Source organism: Eucalyptus grandis, chromosome 4, assembly GCF_016545825.1.
Source record: "Eucalyptus grandis isolate ANBG69807.140 chromosome 4, ASM1654582v1, whole genome shotgun sequence".
Classification (NCBI taxonomy): Eukaryota; Viridiplantae; Streptophyta; class Magnoliopsida; order Myrtales; family Myrtaceae; genus Eucalyptus; species Eucalyptus grandis.
Window position 1 is genome coordinate 25,803,064 of NC_052615.1, and position 18,603 is coordinate 25,821,666.

At 36.2% G+C, this 18,603-nt stretch overlaps 1 protein-coding gene across 1 annotated transcript; it reads right to left on the reverse strand.

Annotated features, from left to right (window-relative positions):
* Positions 1–5,986: 5,986 nt before the first annotated feature.
* Positions 5,987–10,822, reverse strand: LOC104441534 (ankyrin repeat-containing protein ITN1). Its single transcript, XM_039311375.1, has 4 exons — positions 10,813–10,822; positions 10,350–10,469; positions 8,771–9,279; positions 5,987–7,131 (listed from the first exon to the last, which is right to left on the reverse strand). Exons 3-4 carry the CDS (start codon positions 9,263–9,265, stop codon positions 6,370–6,372), a joined length of 1,257 nt encoding a protein of 418 aa, XP_039167309.1. The 5' UTR covers positions 9,266–9,279; positions 10,350–10,469; positions 10,813–10,822; the 3' UTR covers positions 5,987–6,369.
* Positions 10,823–18,603: the final 7,781 nt, after the last annotated feature.

Sequence of the window (18,603 nt, forward strand, 5' to 3'; positions counted from 1 at the left end):
AAATTGGGTTGACAACATCAAAGGACTAGAGCCCGGACTTAAGCTCGCTTAAACTGTTAGGACAGGACTTAATTCTTGGTCATCTCTAGTATCAATGAGTTTCCCACGACATGTTAGGAAAGAGAGGCTGTTGATAATGACTGCACATGTTATTAACGCCAATCTTAGTTAAAACAAAATTTATAATTTTGAGTATATTGGGAGTAGTAAAAAAAAAATGAAAGGTGGTATCCTCGTGGAAAACTTGATGTATATCTAAAGTCTGCACAAATGCTTTTGAAAGCTTGAAAAATAACGTTATAGTAGCCATTATTTACCTACCAACATGTGGTTTAGATGCCCCAATGGTCAGCTCTTTACAATTATTATGTGCCCTTCTATGTTGTACTCCAGTACTTCTTAGGTAGTGTAACCAACATACGGTACTGATGCGGTATATTGACAATACAGTTAGCTAAATAAGGGGCGAAATGTATAAAAGATAATGTTGTAATCTGTTTATTCTTACTGTTGTCTCTGTCCTGTTGCCGGTTACCTAGTTTCTCATATTCATGATTAGAGTTATCTATCTACCATAAGTGCAACTTACCTGCCTGTTTATCGAGCACCATGATTGGTCGAGGCGTTGTTGAATTTTTGTGATGACTGGGTGAGAATAAGTTCTCCAAAGTGTGAATTACACATTTTTGTGTTATGTCTTCTTTCTTTTCGATATTGAGGTGACAACATGTCGTGAAGCACTATATATTGTTCGAAGAATTTATTCCCCTTTTTCCTTTCAAAAGTTTCATAATATTCTTTACTATAATTCACGGAAGTTCTCTTTCTTGTCTATTGTTTCTTTATAGATGTTGCAGCATAAAACTTTCAATCTGCAGAGAAAATGTGGTTCCACGTTGCAGAATGACACCTCATTAAGCCATGCCACCATGGTGTAAATTTCTACAACTTTTAGTTTGATGCTAGGAGGTAATACTTGACTTTAGTCGTGGGGCCTTTTAACAGCAATATCTTCCTAGAACATCGTGTGTGCTACTAATGCTGTGTGCCCAGACTAAGGACCTCGACTACGTTGGCATAACTCATCTTAAGCTGCTTCAATCTGTCTTCGTATTTCAATCATGAAATTGAGGAAAGAGTATATATAAAGAAGAGGACCAATATCTTGACGAATGTTTAAGGAGGAACTATTGACTGGAAAAATTTGTATGGGAGTTGGTACTAGTGGGAAATCAAAATGATTCATACCAAATATTTTTCTAGACTGCAGACATGAAACAACATAATGTCACACATTAAATCAACTGCAGAGCTTGCTAAGTTCTTTCTTGCTACAACTGAATCTAATATAATTGATGAATCTGCTACCCTATCTTCTTGATGCGACGGTCCTTTTTATTGTCACTAGAAAAGGGAGAATTTTATTGCTTAACCAGCAAAAAGAGCCACGTTCCTTTATTCTATTTCACCTGGATTGAAATTCACGATTCATTTAGTGAAAAATTTCTAATGGAAAGTGAAGAATTAGTCGACCTGTGAAAAAGAAAACGAGGATGAAAGAAAGAATAAAGTTATGTGTGCTTTTCCACTAATGAATCCTCTTTTCTAAGTGGACACTAGAGGAGGTTCGTTGCGGTGCTTCTGTTTCTTGCCATTGACACCAACTACCTATCTAAAAATTTTCAATTTGTCGTCTTATTCGAATACCAAGCAACGAGTCGTTCTCCTGAATTCTTTCATCCTTATCACCCAATTCCTAAGGAATCTAAATTACTTCTCAAGTGTGCTTTTGTTAATTGTTTTAACAGACTAGGCTTGTTTCTTTGTTCATGAAACTAGTGAAGAACTTCATATTATTAGTAGATACCCACACTCATAACGTTATAAATCTCGATGATAGATGAGCTTAAAGTTTCGAACACCTTAGCGGTAGTACCTTGAAATGGAGATATCAATGTCTTTACCTATCAATGTAGGAAAATGATACTAGAAGTACCCATAACCTTAGTAGGACACTTACTTCAATACTCAAAAATTTTGAGTGATTACTTGAGACCACTTAAACAAACAAAACAAAACAAAACAAAACGACAACTTCAGTGCTATCGACGATTTGGGTTGCCGAAAAATTCTACATGACAATATTTTATCGTATAAACTCCGACAGGCTTTCCTGGCATGGTGGAGTCAACAATTAAACCTCTAAATGATGTTGTTTAGAGATTGTTTGCCCCAAATTAAGGAATTATTCAATGTGTTCTTGAAAAACCCTAACCCTAACCCTAATTCCTCAAATTGGGGCGGAATCATCTTATCAAATCTCGTGCTAAGAAAAAGCAAAGTTAGGAAACGTTCAAAACTCGTCCACGATACGATTTCACTACAAGGCCTTATTTCCAATCCTCCACTCATGGCCTCATCTTCACTGCAAGGCCTCCTATTCCTCTTCCAAGCTAGAAGAACTGGTCCCTTCTTCACCCATTCTCCAATTTCATCGTCCGGAGCTGTAGCAAAGGACGATGGAAGCATCATGAAGACAAACGAGAGTTGAGAAAGAGGGCTCTGTTCTCTACTGAGAAAACAGAGCTCTATTTACGGAGCCCTCTTTTTCCATTGCGTTTGCTCTGTTTTCTCCTCACCGTAAGCGTGCACAAACGCAAGAACTTCGAGATTATTGTTGGTGTTATTATTTTTCTTTTGCCCTTTTGCTCATCACTTATGCAAACACTAAACTGAGTTTATCCAAAACAAACTTCCAACATGCAATTATTCCTCTCTTTGAAAACAAGACCGAACCAACCTCCCAATTTCTTTGACTTCTTCAGATCCACTCCTCATTTTACGCAAAACCAAACTCTTCTCCCAATTTTCTGTCCTGAATTCGTGATCTTCCGCTTCAATCATTTGGTTACTACAGTATATTCATTTTGAAACAGTTGTTGGTTGAACGCCGCAAAGATAATAGAGAAGAGTTTTACTTTTGCCCCCGGGGGAAGAGAAGCCCGTTGTTTTGTTCACTTTGCCATATGAAAAAATTTCCACGTTGGACTTTTTTTTAAAGCCACGTGAATAAAAATTTGTAAAAAAAAAAAAAAAAAAAACTTACGATCTGTTGGAATTTGTTGCTAGAGTGACTTAAGTAATTATTTTTTTACCAATATAACACTCAAGTAATCATTTGAAAAGTTTTGACATTATAAAGATATGGCATTTTTAATGTCCTTTTCCCCACCGATGCTTTCAGAAATAGAAATTAATAAGTGGTAAAGTATTTAAGCTAGATCATGGTAGAATGTCATTGTAATAAAAAGCATGCATTTTCAAAGGTTCCATTTTTTTCAGAATTATTTCCTATACTCAAATCAATTCCAAAATTAAGAATTCACTTGAGAACTTGTGAACTTGCCACCGATAGGTATGTGAAAAATTAGGGGATTGGAATATTTTTAATTACTGGCAACATTGACATTGACTTGAAATGAACTGTTCTATTTTTTTTTTTTTTTGGTTTATGTCATTAAAAATTTGAAACTTATATCCACATGACAAAAATATCCAAACTAAATTTCGTCTCACAAGAAACCAACAACTCATTTGCCACAAACTAATTTTTGTCTCATGAAAAATTTCAAAATTGGTAAGTTGACCGAAGATTACCCTCAATGTTAGATCCTAAACTACTAATGGATGCTAGATTTGGGTCAAGGTACCAATTTGGGGTAAATGTATCATAAAAAACTAGTTCAAGAATTTTTGTGAGATGAAAATATAGTTTGGGATATATAGTTTGGGATATATATATTATGGAATATCAGTTTAGGGATTTTTAAGATAATAACACTATTTTTATTGCCTCTTGTATGGCCAACCAAGACAGAACATATAATGAATATGAATGATTAACCATGTTGAATTAAGACCTTAAAAAAAAAAAAAAAACATGTTGAATTCAATGCTGAGGATTACAAAATCGTGTTTGCCAAGCTTCCTCCTTTACAATCTTATGGTGTAGGAGTTGTATTTTCTATGATGTAGTCCCGTGATTACATTTTGTAGTGATTAATGATTTTCATATGATCATAGAGCATTCAACTTTGGAAAGTGGGACAATTTAAGGAAATTGCATTTACATGAGAAAATGGACATAACACAATGGATGAAAAAAAATATACAATGATATATGGTGTCATCATAGTGGTGTAATGTTGCCATAACGTGCTTTTGCCCTTACTTGATGCTACAATTTGCACCCCTTTTTACCATTAAACTAGTGGAAAAAAAGAGGAATGTATCTAACCAATGCATTTCTTGTGGACCAAGCTTTATATTGATGATTGGATTAGATTGAAGACCTTAGAAGAAGCTGGGAAAGCCAAATTCATCAACATCTCTATATTGGCACCTGATTTTAGTCAACAATTTAAGTGTCGATTCTTGTAAAAATACCAAATCAAAATAAAAAATAGCAAGAAGAACCAAAAAAATAAATAGGCAAATAAGAAGCAAATCAATAAATTAAAAAAAAAAAAAGGAGTCTAATTTGGTCTTGATCTTCTATATGGCCCGCAAGAGGAGTTTTGTTCCATTCGCCAAACAGGTCAGCTTCAGCCTGGATCAGTTCGCACGGCCCATGTCCAAATTCGCTGATCACAAGAGAAAAAGAACAGAAAAATTGCCCTGGCAGAGAAGCTGCGTTCGAGAAGCTTGTGTATTCTTCACCCCGCCACCATTGGACGTCGCCTACCTCCTCCGGCCGTCGGACGGTGCTCGCCTCCTCCAGCCGTCGTTGATCCTCAGTCTCGGGAAGACACTGATCGGAGAGAGAACCATTTTTGAGGCACGCATGCACATATGAGAGAAAACACACCGGCAAGGACGATTGAAGAAGAGGGAAAAACTCGTACTCCCTCAGCGCCCTTCTTTTGAATTTCCTTTTCTTCGGTCATCCCTATCCGTTATCTGCCGGTAATTGCCATCGGTTTACCATCGCCGGCCATCAACTAACGTACGTACTGAAAGAGAACTAGAACAGAAGGCACCGGTTGAAATCGCTCGAGAGGTTTTTGAGCGTCCAGAATTCACTCTCTCAGTAATTTCTTCCGAATCCTTCCCTGCCTCTTCGTTGTCAATCGTGTTTTGGTCTTGAAGTCTTGAAGCAATTCGTCCCATACCATGCCTTGAACCCCCGACCTTGAGCTAGATTCTTATGTTAGACCCAACCACAAGGCCAACAGGCAGGCTGGTGAAAACTTCATTACCGGTGCTCATCCTGACCAGCGACGTTTTCCGGATCCGGCTCGACTAAATAACCCAAATGACCTTTAAGGCCCAGACCCCTAAAGTAGAAGTTTGACCATATGCGAATCCGGCTCATAGGCCCAGCCCATGCCCCTTTGGCGAGGGCTGTACAAGGCCGCCCCTCGCCAAATCTGACTAGGGCCCTTGCCAGCGGCCATGAAGGAAAAAGAAAAAGAAAAGAAGAAAAGAGAAGGAAAAAAATAAAAGAAAAAGAATCCAAAAAAATATTTTAAAACTTAAAAAATATTCACGTCAGCATTTACCATATCACGTAAGACTGGCATTGTTCACGTCAACAATTTTCGACTAAAATTGACCGAATTGACTCAATTGGTATTAATATGAAAATGTTTATGATTAAATTAGTCAATTAATATGTTTAAGTCTGAATTGATATCAACGCTATGACTTTTTTGGTACTTTTCTAATAAAAAATTTGTATCCATGAATGGTTACATTGTTCGAGATTGGCCACTAATCCTTCCCATGCATTAGCAAGTGATGCATATATTCCACACACGAACACCAAAGTCAAAACGAAATGATTGTATTTGCATGAGTGGGCGACTAATTTTTTATAGGTTGATATGGTGATATATCTTTTGCCTCATGTACCTAATCATTTGATGTTGTTACTTACTCACTGAATTGACTTTGAAAGTTAATCTCAGAAAGATGACGTTCCCACTTCCAAGAAGGCCTATGAAGTTTTTCAAAGAATCGGATAGGAAGGATCTTACATCGCCCACGACTCTTGCTCTTAACAGATGCTGAAAATGTTATGGCACTTTCTGTGGTTTTGCGCTACTGCGCCAAGAAGAGAGATGCATAGAAGTAAGAAGGCAAAGTCCCAAATTCAAGGGCAACTTCAACTATACGCTACCAAACAACTAAACATCACATTCTTCGACAAAACTCCGGAGGCGTGCAAACCTTCATCTTGAGCACGGCAATCTAGCGGGCGATCAACCCAACGATGGACGTTGACAGGTTTTACATTGGACAGCTGACATAAAAGTGCTCGAAATCGACGGCTGACAAAGTAAAAAAGAAAATTTCCTGTGCGCAAGGTCACCGGAATGTAGAACCGGTCCAACTCATTAGCTTTCCTCGCGACCAATCGATGAGCCTTGCTTTGAAATCAAGCAATGGCATCCCAAACTTAAACAAAAACCTTCGGATGTATCTTTTGGGAGAGCTACCTAGCACCCACGAATGAGCCTCGTGGTCTGGGTAATCATAAAGTAATGACACAGTGAAGATAACTCCCCACGCACAATAGGGAGCGATGCTTTCCCCGATTCTCTCGTTGGGTCTATGCAATACAGTATTTATCCCGAAAACATAGGACATCATCATCCCCACTGTCGCAACTGCAATGCAACATCCCACGGTCGGGATGTGTCTCGGCTCTGGGCGATAGCTGAACATAGTACTTTCACAATGCAAGATTATTGCTATGATGGAACAAAGGAACGAACAAGTGTTACACATTACAAAGGCTTTGAAACTTGCCCTCTTAGCAAAAATTGCCGTTCCTCGATTTGGTCCATCGTTGTTATAACCTCCAGGCATTGTGAAGGCTGCGGCGAAGGTTACTGTGGCTATGAGCCCCGCCACTAGTAGTTGAACGTCCATAATGCCTTTCTTCGACAAATCAAAATTATCTTGGTTGGGAATATTACTTCTTGTGGTTATAGACACAGATGGTCGATCTAGAACAAATTGCTTGTCTAACCTCTTCTTACCGTATTCAATAAACCAACCTTGAAAACCCGGGATTCCATGAGATCCTTTCAACAGGTGATGAACTTTATTAGCTTTATAGTCAACCTAAAAAAGTACAGAATATATCAATTAATGAGTGAAAGTTTCCTGGCGAAATACTTCAAAACCCTCATTTTACACACTCAAAATCCATCTATAACATACAGAACTCCCAACAAGTCCAAAAACAATACGACGAATTCATTCGAATCATCTCTATTGGATCAAAATAAATGATAGATAACAGCTGTTAATAGAGTTTCTTGGAGTAAATAATTACAGTTTCAAGTATGGTATCCCAGTCTTGATTTATTCTCTATTTTTCCTTTTGTTTTCCTTTTCTTTCTTTTGCCCATTTATGTTATCACCCAATTTTAAGGATCCCAACCCGAAATGTCTTGCATTGTTTTTGAGATGACTAAGACGGAAAATTGCTGTTGAACTATTTGAAGACCCGCTTGTCGCACGGATTTGAAACTTATTGAAATATTTTGTTCTGATAATATAATACGATCAAACGACGTAATATTTACAAACGGATATGTGTTTATCAACCAAACAACCAAATTAACTAATAGTGAAATTACTTTACTAACTGGTTTGTCTTAAACTATACCTTGCTATTTGGATGTTTTGTAGCTGAATAATTTTAATAAAGCAAAATATTCAAACTTAAAATTGTTTTTTTATTATATGCATTTTTGGCTATTAATACGATATTTGTTTGTTTCATCATGTGATCGGATCGTAAGAGGGGCTTTAATATGTGGGAATGAGCTAGATGGTTAAAAAATATAAGCATTTTTTGGATCTATAAAGAGTTCTATTTTTAAATACGACTTTTTAGCTACTGCCAAGGTAATTATTGAGTCAAATAAAATTTCTATATGACAATGCAAATTCCTGACTATGTTATAGACTACTAATAAAATTTTGAATACAACTTTTTAGCAGCAAATTTTTGTTATTTTTGCAATACGCATAAATATGGCATAACCAATTTTTTCATTTGTCTACAAATATTTTACATTTTACTTTGTCACTAGGTCGTTTGTCCACATATCCAATTTGTAGATATATTGGTATTTTAAATAAAAGAAGAAGATATGACCATACATATTTACTTAATAATAAACAAAAACATTATGTACCAACTCATATATTGAAAGAACCATAAAGACTTCAAATAATGATTTTACGTTTATTGGCTTTTATATAAAATAAGATTTTAATTATTAAGCAATGTTAATTGATGTTGATATTTTGTTGCAGGAAAATGATGGAGAAAGCCTTTGTATTTTTTGTGCAAGTAGTAATAGTTAGTTTGCTAACTAATACTAAGTGATGTGGGAGGGAACGAAGTTTTGTGATAATGTGGCTCAACCACAATGTTCAATTCTACCTAATTTTCTTATTTATTTATTATAAGATATGAAGTGCGAAATCACTTCACTCCGAGCCCCTTGAGCCCTTATTTCATATGTGTGTCACACTCAATAAAGAGATTTATGCTACTATTTGCTATGAAAATTGAAAATATTGTCAATATGCTTAAACACTCGAATAAGCAAAACAAAAGTTGATGCAAAAAGTCTTCAATTGGGTAGTTTGTTTGCACCTGCTTGGGCCACAGTTTCTAAACAATACTGAAGAAACTACTCTACGAGTGAACAAATCTGACTCTATAACGTTCAAGCAAGCATACCTCATTATGGGCAGAGAAAATGTCAAGAGCAGTGAAATGATCCTTATTTTTGGCCAAATGGTCCACCCTCTTGTCTTGTGCAAGTATGTATATGATATTGTATTTTTTATGAAGTGCAGCCAAATGCAAAGCCGTGTTTCCATTGTTGTCTTGTTCGTTGATAAGATCCTCCATGTTTGGCATCCCTAGTATGTACTTGATTACATTCTCTTGTCCACCGATAACGGCTGCATGAAGAGCCGATTGCCCTTTGGTGTTTATCAAGTCAAAAGCATCAGGACAGGATCTAATAAGCTCGACAATGACATTGACATAGCCTTGATATGCTGCAAGGTGAAGAGCTGATTCCCCCGCTTTATCTAAATCGTATGCCACAGAAGTATCGTGTTGCAAGAGTAGTCGAACTGCTTCGACTTTGCCCAAGTAAGCGACGTAATGAAGAGGGGTCCACCCCAAATCATCTCCTTCTTTGATCGTTTCTGGCCTCTTCTCCATGATCTTCTCCCAACCTTTGCAAATAAAATAGGGAAATATCATGATTTAGTCTGTTTATAGCATCTAGACATAGATACTAAAGTTGCATTTCATCCTATTAAGTTTCCCCATTTTCTCTGTACTAGGAAGGACTACGTCATGGTAATCTGAAGTTTTTTCAGGTGATCTTGTGTAACACTTGTAGAACCTTACTACCTTCAATCTGGCATAATGCATAAATTCGTAAAGTTTATCAATTTAAAAGTGAAATTGTTAGCAATTCATTAAGCAGTTTGAGAAGAAGCTTCTCAAATTTTCAGCAAGGCATCTGCGCTGACAAGGCTAGAATAAAAGACCAAATTTTTTACTCAAATGCCAATCATTTTGTGGAAAATATCCTGCCCGACTCAATTTTATAGGAGAATTTAGATAATGAAAGAGGACTCGCACCTTCTACATTTTCAAAAGTAAAATCATTGCGTCCCTTTGCTTTCAAGTCATCTTAATTTGCCCTCGAGGGCTAGGAAATTGGGCATGTATGCCCTGATCTTTTGGAAATGTATTGCAATGTGCCAGCCATCATTTGCAAACCAAAAAAAAAAAAAAAAAGCGGTATAAGTCAGAAAAATGTAAGAGAACTAGATCTTGAAAACGTGTAGAAAGAAATTAGCGGGTGAGAAAGACTATTACCCACACTGTTATCAAAATAGTGATTTTCCGCATGGATGCATAATCTAAAATTGATATCATTTTTTCGGTCCGCATTCCAAGAGAAGACGAATGGGTTTAAACTTATTTAAGAGTCAATGAATAAAACAAAAAAGAGAACGCAATGAGATAACAACTCAGATCTTTTCAAAACATAAACCTCGTGTATAACCTAATCAAGAGGCTTGTCCTTGGGAAAAAGTGTATGACCTTTCACCAAAACAAATGAAATGGTATATAAATAACTTTTGAATTTACTGTACATTTATTGAAAGCTAGGATAGATGGCGGCCGTCACTGCTGACACCATCACTCTCGTCTAAGAGAAGTCCTTCCACAACAGAGAACTTCCATTAATTTTTTCTTTTAACTGGGCTTAGTAGATCGTGATACTTACTGGTCAGTGAGAGAGAGATTCCAGCGTGTAGAGCTGTCAAACCCTTAGGACCCTTATGAGAGGATGACAAAGAGAAAACACCCAAAATTAACTCAATGGTACAAGAAAGTCCTCGATCTGCTGCAAGATAAAGCAGGGACTCATCAGCTGTATTAGTAATATCACACAGTTGAGGATCTTCTCCAATCAACAACTCTACCACCAAATCATGGCCTCCTCTTATTGCACAATGCAGCACGGTATCCTTATGTAAATTCTGCTTTCGAACTAGCTCTTTGGATGCGTCAGCTTGTCCATTCTCAACGACCCAATGAAGTGATTTCGACAAATCAATGAACATTCTAACCGCTCTGTAGCTTCCCACTTTAGCAGCGACATGTAAGGGAGTGTCTCCTTTATAGTTACTTTGCCAAAGAAGGGATGGTCCCGATGGACTTTGAAGAAGATGTTCAATGAAATTTACCTGTTTGTATTGAGCCGCAAGATGAAGAATGTTGTTCTCCTTTGGTGTTGTTTGGTGGAAAAGGTCCTCTCCGTTTCCCGAAATTATTGTGATCAGGGAATCAAAGTCTCCTGATGTTGCAGCCTCATACACTTTAGGATGCATTCTTGCTCCTTGTTTATTGTTTACAGGACAAAGAGCAATTGCACGAGAACTTATTGATATAAGCAATGAGTTTGAGCGGAAGGAACTTCTTTGAGCTCTATAAGAGGAGTTGACTAAAGGAAGAAGATTGGGGAGGAAATGTTTTTAAGCTTCTCAAGAGCACCCAAAAGGAGATTGCTATATGTGTATCTATAAAATGTGATATATCAGGCTTCTTGTTGTGAAATTTTTGTTCTCTCGAGAGCAAATTTATAATACCGAAGTAGTGGAATCAAGACAAGTTTGAAAAACAGGTAAAAATCGACGTCCAGGTAGACATGTGGTCTTCTTTGGGTAGGTAGCAAAGATAACCTCCTTCGTTAATCTTCAGCCAAGTGAATATTCTAAGGAAAATGCTTAGCTAACATTAGCTTGGAAAACGAACGGTGAATCCTTGGCCACACAATTTGGATGAGAGAGAGGGAGACTTGTGTCTTGTTTGGAAACTTCAGAGTGCTTGTGTTTTAGAAACGGCCACACAATTTGGATGAGAGAGAGGGAGACTTGTGTCTTGTTTGGAAACTTCATAGTGCTTGTGTTTTAGAAACGGCCACACAATTTGGATGAGAGAGAGGGAGACTTGTGTCTTGTTTGGAAACTTCAGAGTGCTTGTGTCTTAGAAACGGCCACACAATTTGGATGAGAGAGAGGGAGACTTATGTCTTGTTTGGAAACTTCATAGTGCTTGTGTCTTAGAAACGGCCACACAATTTGGATGAGAGAGAGGGAGACTTGTGTCTTGTTTGGAAACTTCCTAGTGCTTGTGTTTTAGAAAGGAAATTTTTGTGGACATTCTTTGACTATCACACCGTGAGACGATGATGAACCTTCAAGGATGGTGTCATCGAGATAGGAAAATCCTAACAAATCCACATTTAACGGTTAGGATTTATCCAATTACTTGACTTGATCAATATTGTCATCCAAAGATAGACAATTGATGTACAATGTCACTCTCTCTACAGTTCCCAAGACAAGAGTAGACAGAAGTGAAATTAAAGTTCAAGTGCAAGAAATGTCTTTGAGCTTGTCAAAATGACTTGACTAACAGATGGATGTTAGAAAGGAAATTTCTTTGAACTTTACAATATAACTTTTTTGAACTTTCAACTAGACTAAAGGAAAGATATCATTGGGGAGGACATTTCTTGAAACATTTCAAAGGAATTGACTAAAAAGAGGTTATTGAGAATAAATTTCTTTGAATTTTTCAACAGGACGGAATTAAAAGGAGGATGTTGGGGAGCAAATTCAATTGAGTTTCTCAAAGGAATCGAAAAAGAGACTGTCATGTGCATATGAAGGATCTATCACTGGTTTAGATAAAATATGAAATTATGAGGTTTAAGAATAGTTTCTGCAAAACCAAATTGGTCTGTCTCTAAGAATTTGCCGTTCTCCCGCACGCAAATATAGTAAGAAAGTGGGCAAATATTGCTGAACGTAAGACGGACGAGTACAAAAAACCGAAAAGAATCAACGGCCACGTCTCTCCTGCAGTTTCTTATTTTATTTTGAATTTTGTCCCATCTGCTCTTCCACTTTTGAGTTGTCTTAATTGTGTTAATCAAAAGCAAAACCGTCGCACATCCACGATTTTTTCTGAAATAGCATAACCATGCCCCCCCCTCCCGGACCCCCTCGGGGCAAATACGTAGCAATGAGAACCCTCTTCGATAGTCCTTTAACCAAGTGAACATTCTCCGAAACCTTCAAGGATGGTGTCATCTAGATAGGGAAATTCCAACAAATCAACATTCAAAGGCTAACATTTATCCAACTAGATGACTTCATCGATTATTGTCATATATAGATAAACAAATAACGGTGCACCAATATTATATTATTAGGCTACATTTGGCAATCGGAATAAAAATATAATTAGATAAAATTTATTATATCTTATATTTGTACATGCTCAAAATAAGATAAAGTCAGATACACAAGGGATATAACTAAAATAAAATTATCTCATGGGGAGGTGGGATAAAGGTTTATATGATTTTTAATATCCATAACATTAAAGTTATTTTTATTAAATAACAAACTTCTTAAAATAATAAAACTAAAATAATATTTAAATTCTAATATGAAAAATCAAAATTTCTTAAAAGTAACAACAATTTCATTTTTTTTATTTAAGTCTATATTTATTTATTTATATATATTGAATTTATATCTATCTTATAATATAAATTCAATATATATATTTAGTATTTATCTTTATTACATATTTTAGATATTTTATTATTTTAGGTATAATATAGTTTACTATTTAAAGAATTTTATTAGAGAATGATCGAAGGGGAAAAAAAAAAGAGAGGAAAAATAACTTAAAATAAGCAAATAAAAAATGAAGTAGGCAAGAGTGTCATGAGATATTCTTACCATTTCCTTTTATGCAACTTTTAGATTTATTTTCATTTATATACCGTTTACATTAAACAATATATAGGATATAGCAAAATTCTTGGATTTTATATCATATCCATCAATTTCTACCTTGACTAGAAATCTAGATGACCAAACTACCCTTGAAGTGTCCGAAAGGTAATTGAAGTGAGAAGGAAAAAAGAGAGTAAAAGGACCAATGGAGACATTATATACAAAGGACAAACTCATGAGCATCAGACCCATGATCAATTCACTTCACTCACTTTAAAATGCCTCAAATTATTCAGTTGTGACAAATTTTTATTCTAGACTATTAGAAATGGGGAAAATCAGGGTAGATTTATATATAGAGAAAAACTAGCTTAATAAAAAAGCTCATATCATTTAAAGTCATTCCACTAAATCAAGACAATCATGTTCTAAGAAATGGGCAAATTCGCATTAAATAAAAAAAAATTCTAATGCATAAGTTTTAATGTATATTTGTCATTACTATGTCTAGTAGATCCTCTATGGAATGAAAACTTACTATAGGCCATTTTTACAATGACATTGAACTAGAGGACTCCACAAATTGTTTCGATCACATAGAAATTTCTTTGAAGGATTGGTAGAAAAACTCATAGCACAGTGTATACAAGATGTTTGTGACCTCATTTTCTTCATGTGCCTTCCTTTTTGGAAAAGTGCATATGCACTAAACACATTTATGCCTAACAAGGGTTAAAAATTTGGAATTGGCACAACATCATGAACTAGCTACCTTTACTCTATTTGGGCCAAACCTTGATGCTGCCACTTGGGCATTACTCAACAGAAGTATCGAAAGAACAATAACGACTATTTCCAATTGGTAAATAAATTCTAGTAATTTAAGAAGCTGTTAATGGATTCTATGATCGAATGCCCTCAGGTAGAATTTCTCAATATGAGAAAGCGATTTCAAAAAGTGTCAAATCAGAATTACTACAACAATTCTTAGAAAAGGAAGATAACTAAGGAAAGGAAAAATAGAACTAGATGCATTCTTGAAAGAAACTGCTTTCATTTTTCCTCTGATGTAAGAATGGATAAATTTATTAGGAAAGGATGAATCCGCCCTATGATATAATATCTCGCCAAAAGGTGGGAGGTGAGGGCCCATGGATTCTACTTTACCTAGGCATTAGGTCAGAATCCTCTTACTCCCCACACGATTTCGAAAAGGAAAGTAACTGTCTATTAGTTATCATTTTGCAGATGAGGATGTGATCGATTTGGCTGATAGAAATTTGTTACTTCCCTTATGTCCGTTCCTTTTTGGACTAGCGCAATGAGAGCTAGTGTTGCACCTAGTCACTCCTCTCAACGAACAAATCAAGATACATGATCAGGGAAGGGATTCTCATCCCAAAGCTACCGGTAGTAGTCATGAGGCATACCTTTTCTGCATCAGCAAGAAACCACCATGCATCGGTCGTTCTTACAAATTGCTACTTTCACACGTCCAAAAGCTTCTGCTAAAGAAAAGGGAAAGGCAAATAGCTTTGATCCTATTTCATCTCCTTGGGTTTCTAAGGGCGCATTTGGTAACCTTTCTGTTATGGGGAATAATTTTTGAACAGAAATAATTTTTTCTATTTCTGTTCCCGAGAACAATTTATGAGCATAAGAATGCGCTTGGTAATTGTAAAAAATTTCTATTCCAGGAATATAAATGCGTTTGGTAAACTTGTATAATTTTGTTGTTTCTTTTAATTTTTCAATATTTTTATTATATTTTTTCCTTTTTTTTTCTTCTTTCTTTTTTTCCTTTTCTTTTTCTTTTAATTCTTTCTTCCTTTTATCCGGTGACCTCGCCGGAGCGTTGTCGGCCCTTGGTGAGCCTCGGCCTCACCTAGGCTAGGGAGCTCAAGCTCGCCCTGCCACCGGCCAGGCTTGGCCTCGCTCGGCCACCCGGTCGGCATTGCCCTAGTGGTGGCCCGATGAGGCCGCCCAACCAAGGCGAGGGCTTGGCCTCGCCGGCCCTCGTCGGCCAGTCGCTGGCCATGGTTGAGGCCGACGACCAGTCAAAAGGAAGAAGAAGGAAAGAATAAAGAAGAGAGAGAAAATTGTTTCTCGGAATTGTTTTCGTGAACAAGAAGCAACTTTTTCTACTTCTTATCTCTATTCCAAATTTGTTCCCAGGAACAAACGTTTTACCAAACACGTTTCTGTTATTTTTTGTTCCTCAGAACAAAAGAACAAAAAATTTTGTTCGGGAAATAGAAACATTTTTTGCCAAATATGGCCTAAGTAACAGCTGAGGCCTCCTTAGTGCCAAGATAAAAAGTTGGTGGGTCTCTCTGCTAAAATTGCAGAAGCAGAACCTCTCCTTATTCTACCAGCACTTCTTGTTATTTTTGGATGTGACTTTGCAACTTAACTCTCTAATGACCAACTTGTACATTGTCCTACATGGTGGAATTAAATCCAATTCAAGGAAGACTATTATCTAAACAAGTCCTTAGATGTTTCCAAGTGTAAAATCCCTTCGAAGAGAAAGTGTGCAAACTTCAAAAATGAACTTTTTCTTCTTTTGGATAATGCTAGTATGAACACCTAGAGGGGGGAAATAGGTGTTTAATTTTTTTTGATAAATTAAAATTTTCGAAAAAGTCTGAAAACCAAACAGAGTATGATAAGCAAGTCACCAGATTTTTTTTTCTTATTAATGTTTAGAATTAGATAAGAGATGAAATTGATTTTTGCGATACTTAAAAAATGCAATAAATTTAAATAAAAAGAGTTAAGGGAAAAGAAGATTGCACACGAAATTTATAGTGGTTCAGCTAAGATTAAGTCTACATTCACTCTCTCACACTGACAGTCTTCTGGCTGGAATTCACTATAGCATTAATAGAGAAGTACAATTTTTGAGTGCAAAGTGGAAGATCCTTTTTTTCTCACTAAATCACTCTTCTTGTGATTTCTCTCTTAAATACAATTTGTAAGGACCGCCAATGAAGGACAAGTAGTTAGGAAGATTTCAGATTTGGAATTTCAATTTTCACGCCTCTTCCTCAAATAAACCGAATGGCCTCCTTAAATACTCATTTTCACCTCATTAGCTTTTGGCATTTTCAAGAGGAGTTTATTCCAATCAATCCATTGGATAGAATCAATTAAGAAAATCTTATAGCCATTTGAAGATTGAAATGAAAATCCGTTAATTCTGGTCGCCCATATAATCAAAATCTAGGTTTCCATAAGTAGAATCTTTCCAAAAATGAACTTATCTTCAAGATTGATTTCATCAATTTGTGATTAATTCCATCAATGTATTTATAAAAAGGTAAGTAAAATTCTTCGCCAAAGAGACAAATATTGAATAATAAATTCCTAATGCATTCATTCTGAATCCTTGTTGCAAGATCAATAAATTTAAATATGATTTTATCTTTGTTTTGGACACGGTTTCAGTCTAGATTGCATCGGAATCAAAAAGAGAATAGATTTTGGAAAGAGTTTGTGATATAACTTCAAAAGTATATTTTTCTTCAAAATAAGAATAAGAACTAGAAAATTTTGTCAATTTCAAAACTTGGTATGATTTTTCTCAACAATCTCCTCATTTTTAATAGTGACAAAACTTTCATGCAGATTTAAACATAATGTGAATGTTATTATGCAAAACAGTACTTTATCGGCATGAGATAATAGATAGTGATAATAAATAGTGAGCATAACATTTTCTAAAGTCTGGTCTGCACAACAAAATTTGAATAAAACACACCACACCAGCAAAACATAGAAAACACAAACTACAAACACAACGAACAAGTCAAAGCTTCAAATCTGCAAAATTCTCCCATTTTGTCACTAGCAAGCAAAAGGAGAAACACAAAGAAAAAAAAATTGGTTTTCGAAAATGATCAGGGTTGCCTTAGAACGCGGAAAAGTTGGAAATCCTCTGAAGTCTGCATGGTCTCCTTAAGCTTAGTCAAGCACTAAGGGAAGACAATCTCAACCTTCACCAAATTTTGAGTGGCCTGCTGATTCATGTTTTGAACTTTGTTATCAAGAAATTGTACCTTTCCAGTGAGAGATTCTGAGGTAGTACCAAGAGCAACATGCAACTTTTGGATTTCAACCTCCATCCCATATTACTGTGCCTTAATCTCCAAAAGGAGTTTCACTATTCGAGGATAGTTTGAGTCTAGTTCGGTTTAGGCACTAGCTTCAGCAAAATGTACCAATGGAGTATCCAAAAGTAAAGGACCATCGACCTAAACATTAGAGGTATGTTGCTGCCCTTGAACATTCGTCTCTTTGGCCTGATCCCCAAGAGATTCTTTAGAGAAATGAGATGCATAAATGCCCTTTGCATCTGGAGAAGATCAACTTACACCATCACTTATAGCTGGTTTTGCAATTTGATCATGAAGAAGAGTTTTCTCACCTACTCCCCCTATCTAAGTGGCTTCAGTTTGAGGAAGAACTTCTTCTCCTTCCAACATTCCTTCTTCATCTGGGTCATTCTCCTTACTCTCTTTTTCTCTAATTTCCTCTCTTTCACTTTCCACTTCTAGATCTTTCTTGCTCTCATCTTCTTATTCTTCTTCAGAATTAACTATACCTCCAACATGATCTCTCATGGTGATATTTGCCACAATATCAGAGATAGTCTCGTTTTCATCATCTTTCTCTTCTTCATCTTGTAGAAGACGAACATGTCTTTTTTATTTTGGAGTTCATGAGACAACACTCTTCCCTTTGCGCTTCTTCTCGACCCCAGATCCTATTTTAGCTTTGCTAGTAGATTCTTTCTTCATAAGTTTCAAAGCTTTAGAGAAGTCCTTTAATCTCATTTTTGAGATCATTTTGAGTTCAATTTGTATGGAAAGAATGGTTATGGAGCAAAAACTAGAGGGCGGTTGAATCTCAAAGTGATGGAAAAATCTGGTCACCAAAGCTAAATAAGGAAGCTGACCTTTCTCCTTCATCACAATTTTGTACATGTGTAGTAGAATGGTATGAGGAAGTGAAAGCAACTCCATTGTAGATAACCCACATCATTTTTGCTTCAAATCTTGAAACATCAGTCTTGGAGGCAGCTTTGGGTCTAATGTAGTTAATGACAATCTTGTGGAGTAAAATGTTAGAGGTAGACGTTCTAGAATAAGTAATCCTTCCTCTAGGAATTTTATCCTTCACCAGAAACTTGATGACCTCTTCATTTGAGACATTTATGGG

What these genes read in the sequence shown, in the direction of transcription:
- LOC104441534 (XM_039311375.1), bottom strand. Translation starts at nt 9,265, where the DNA reads ATGGAGAAGAGGCCAGAAACGATCAAAGAAGGAGATGATTTGGGGTGG. An exon ending in TTTTCTCTGCCCATAATGAG is followed by an intron (nt 7,132 to 8,770) that starts GTATGCTTGCTT and finishes GTACTTTTTTAG; the next exon opens with GTTGACTATAAAGCTAATAA.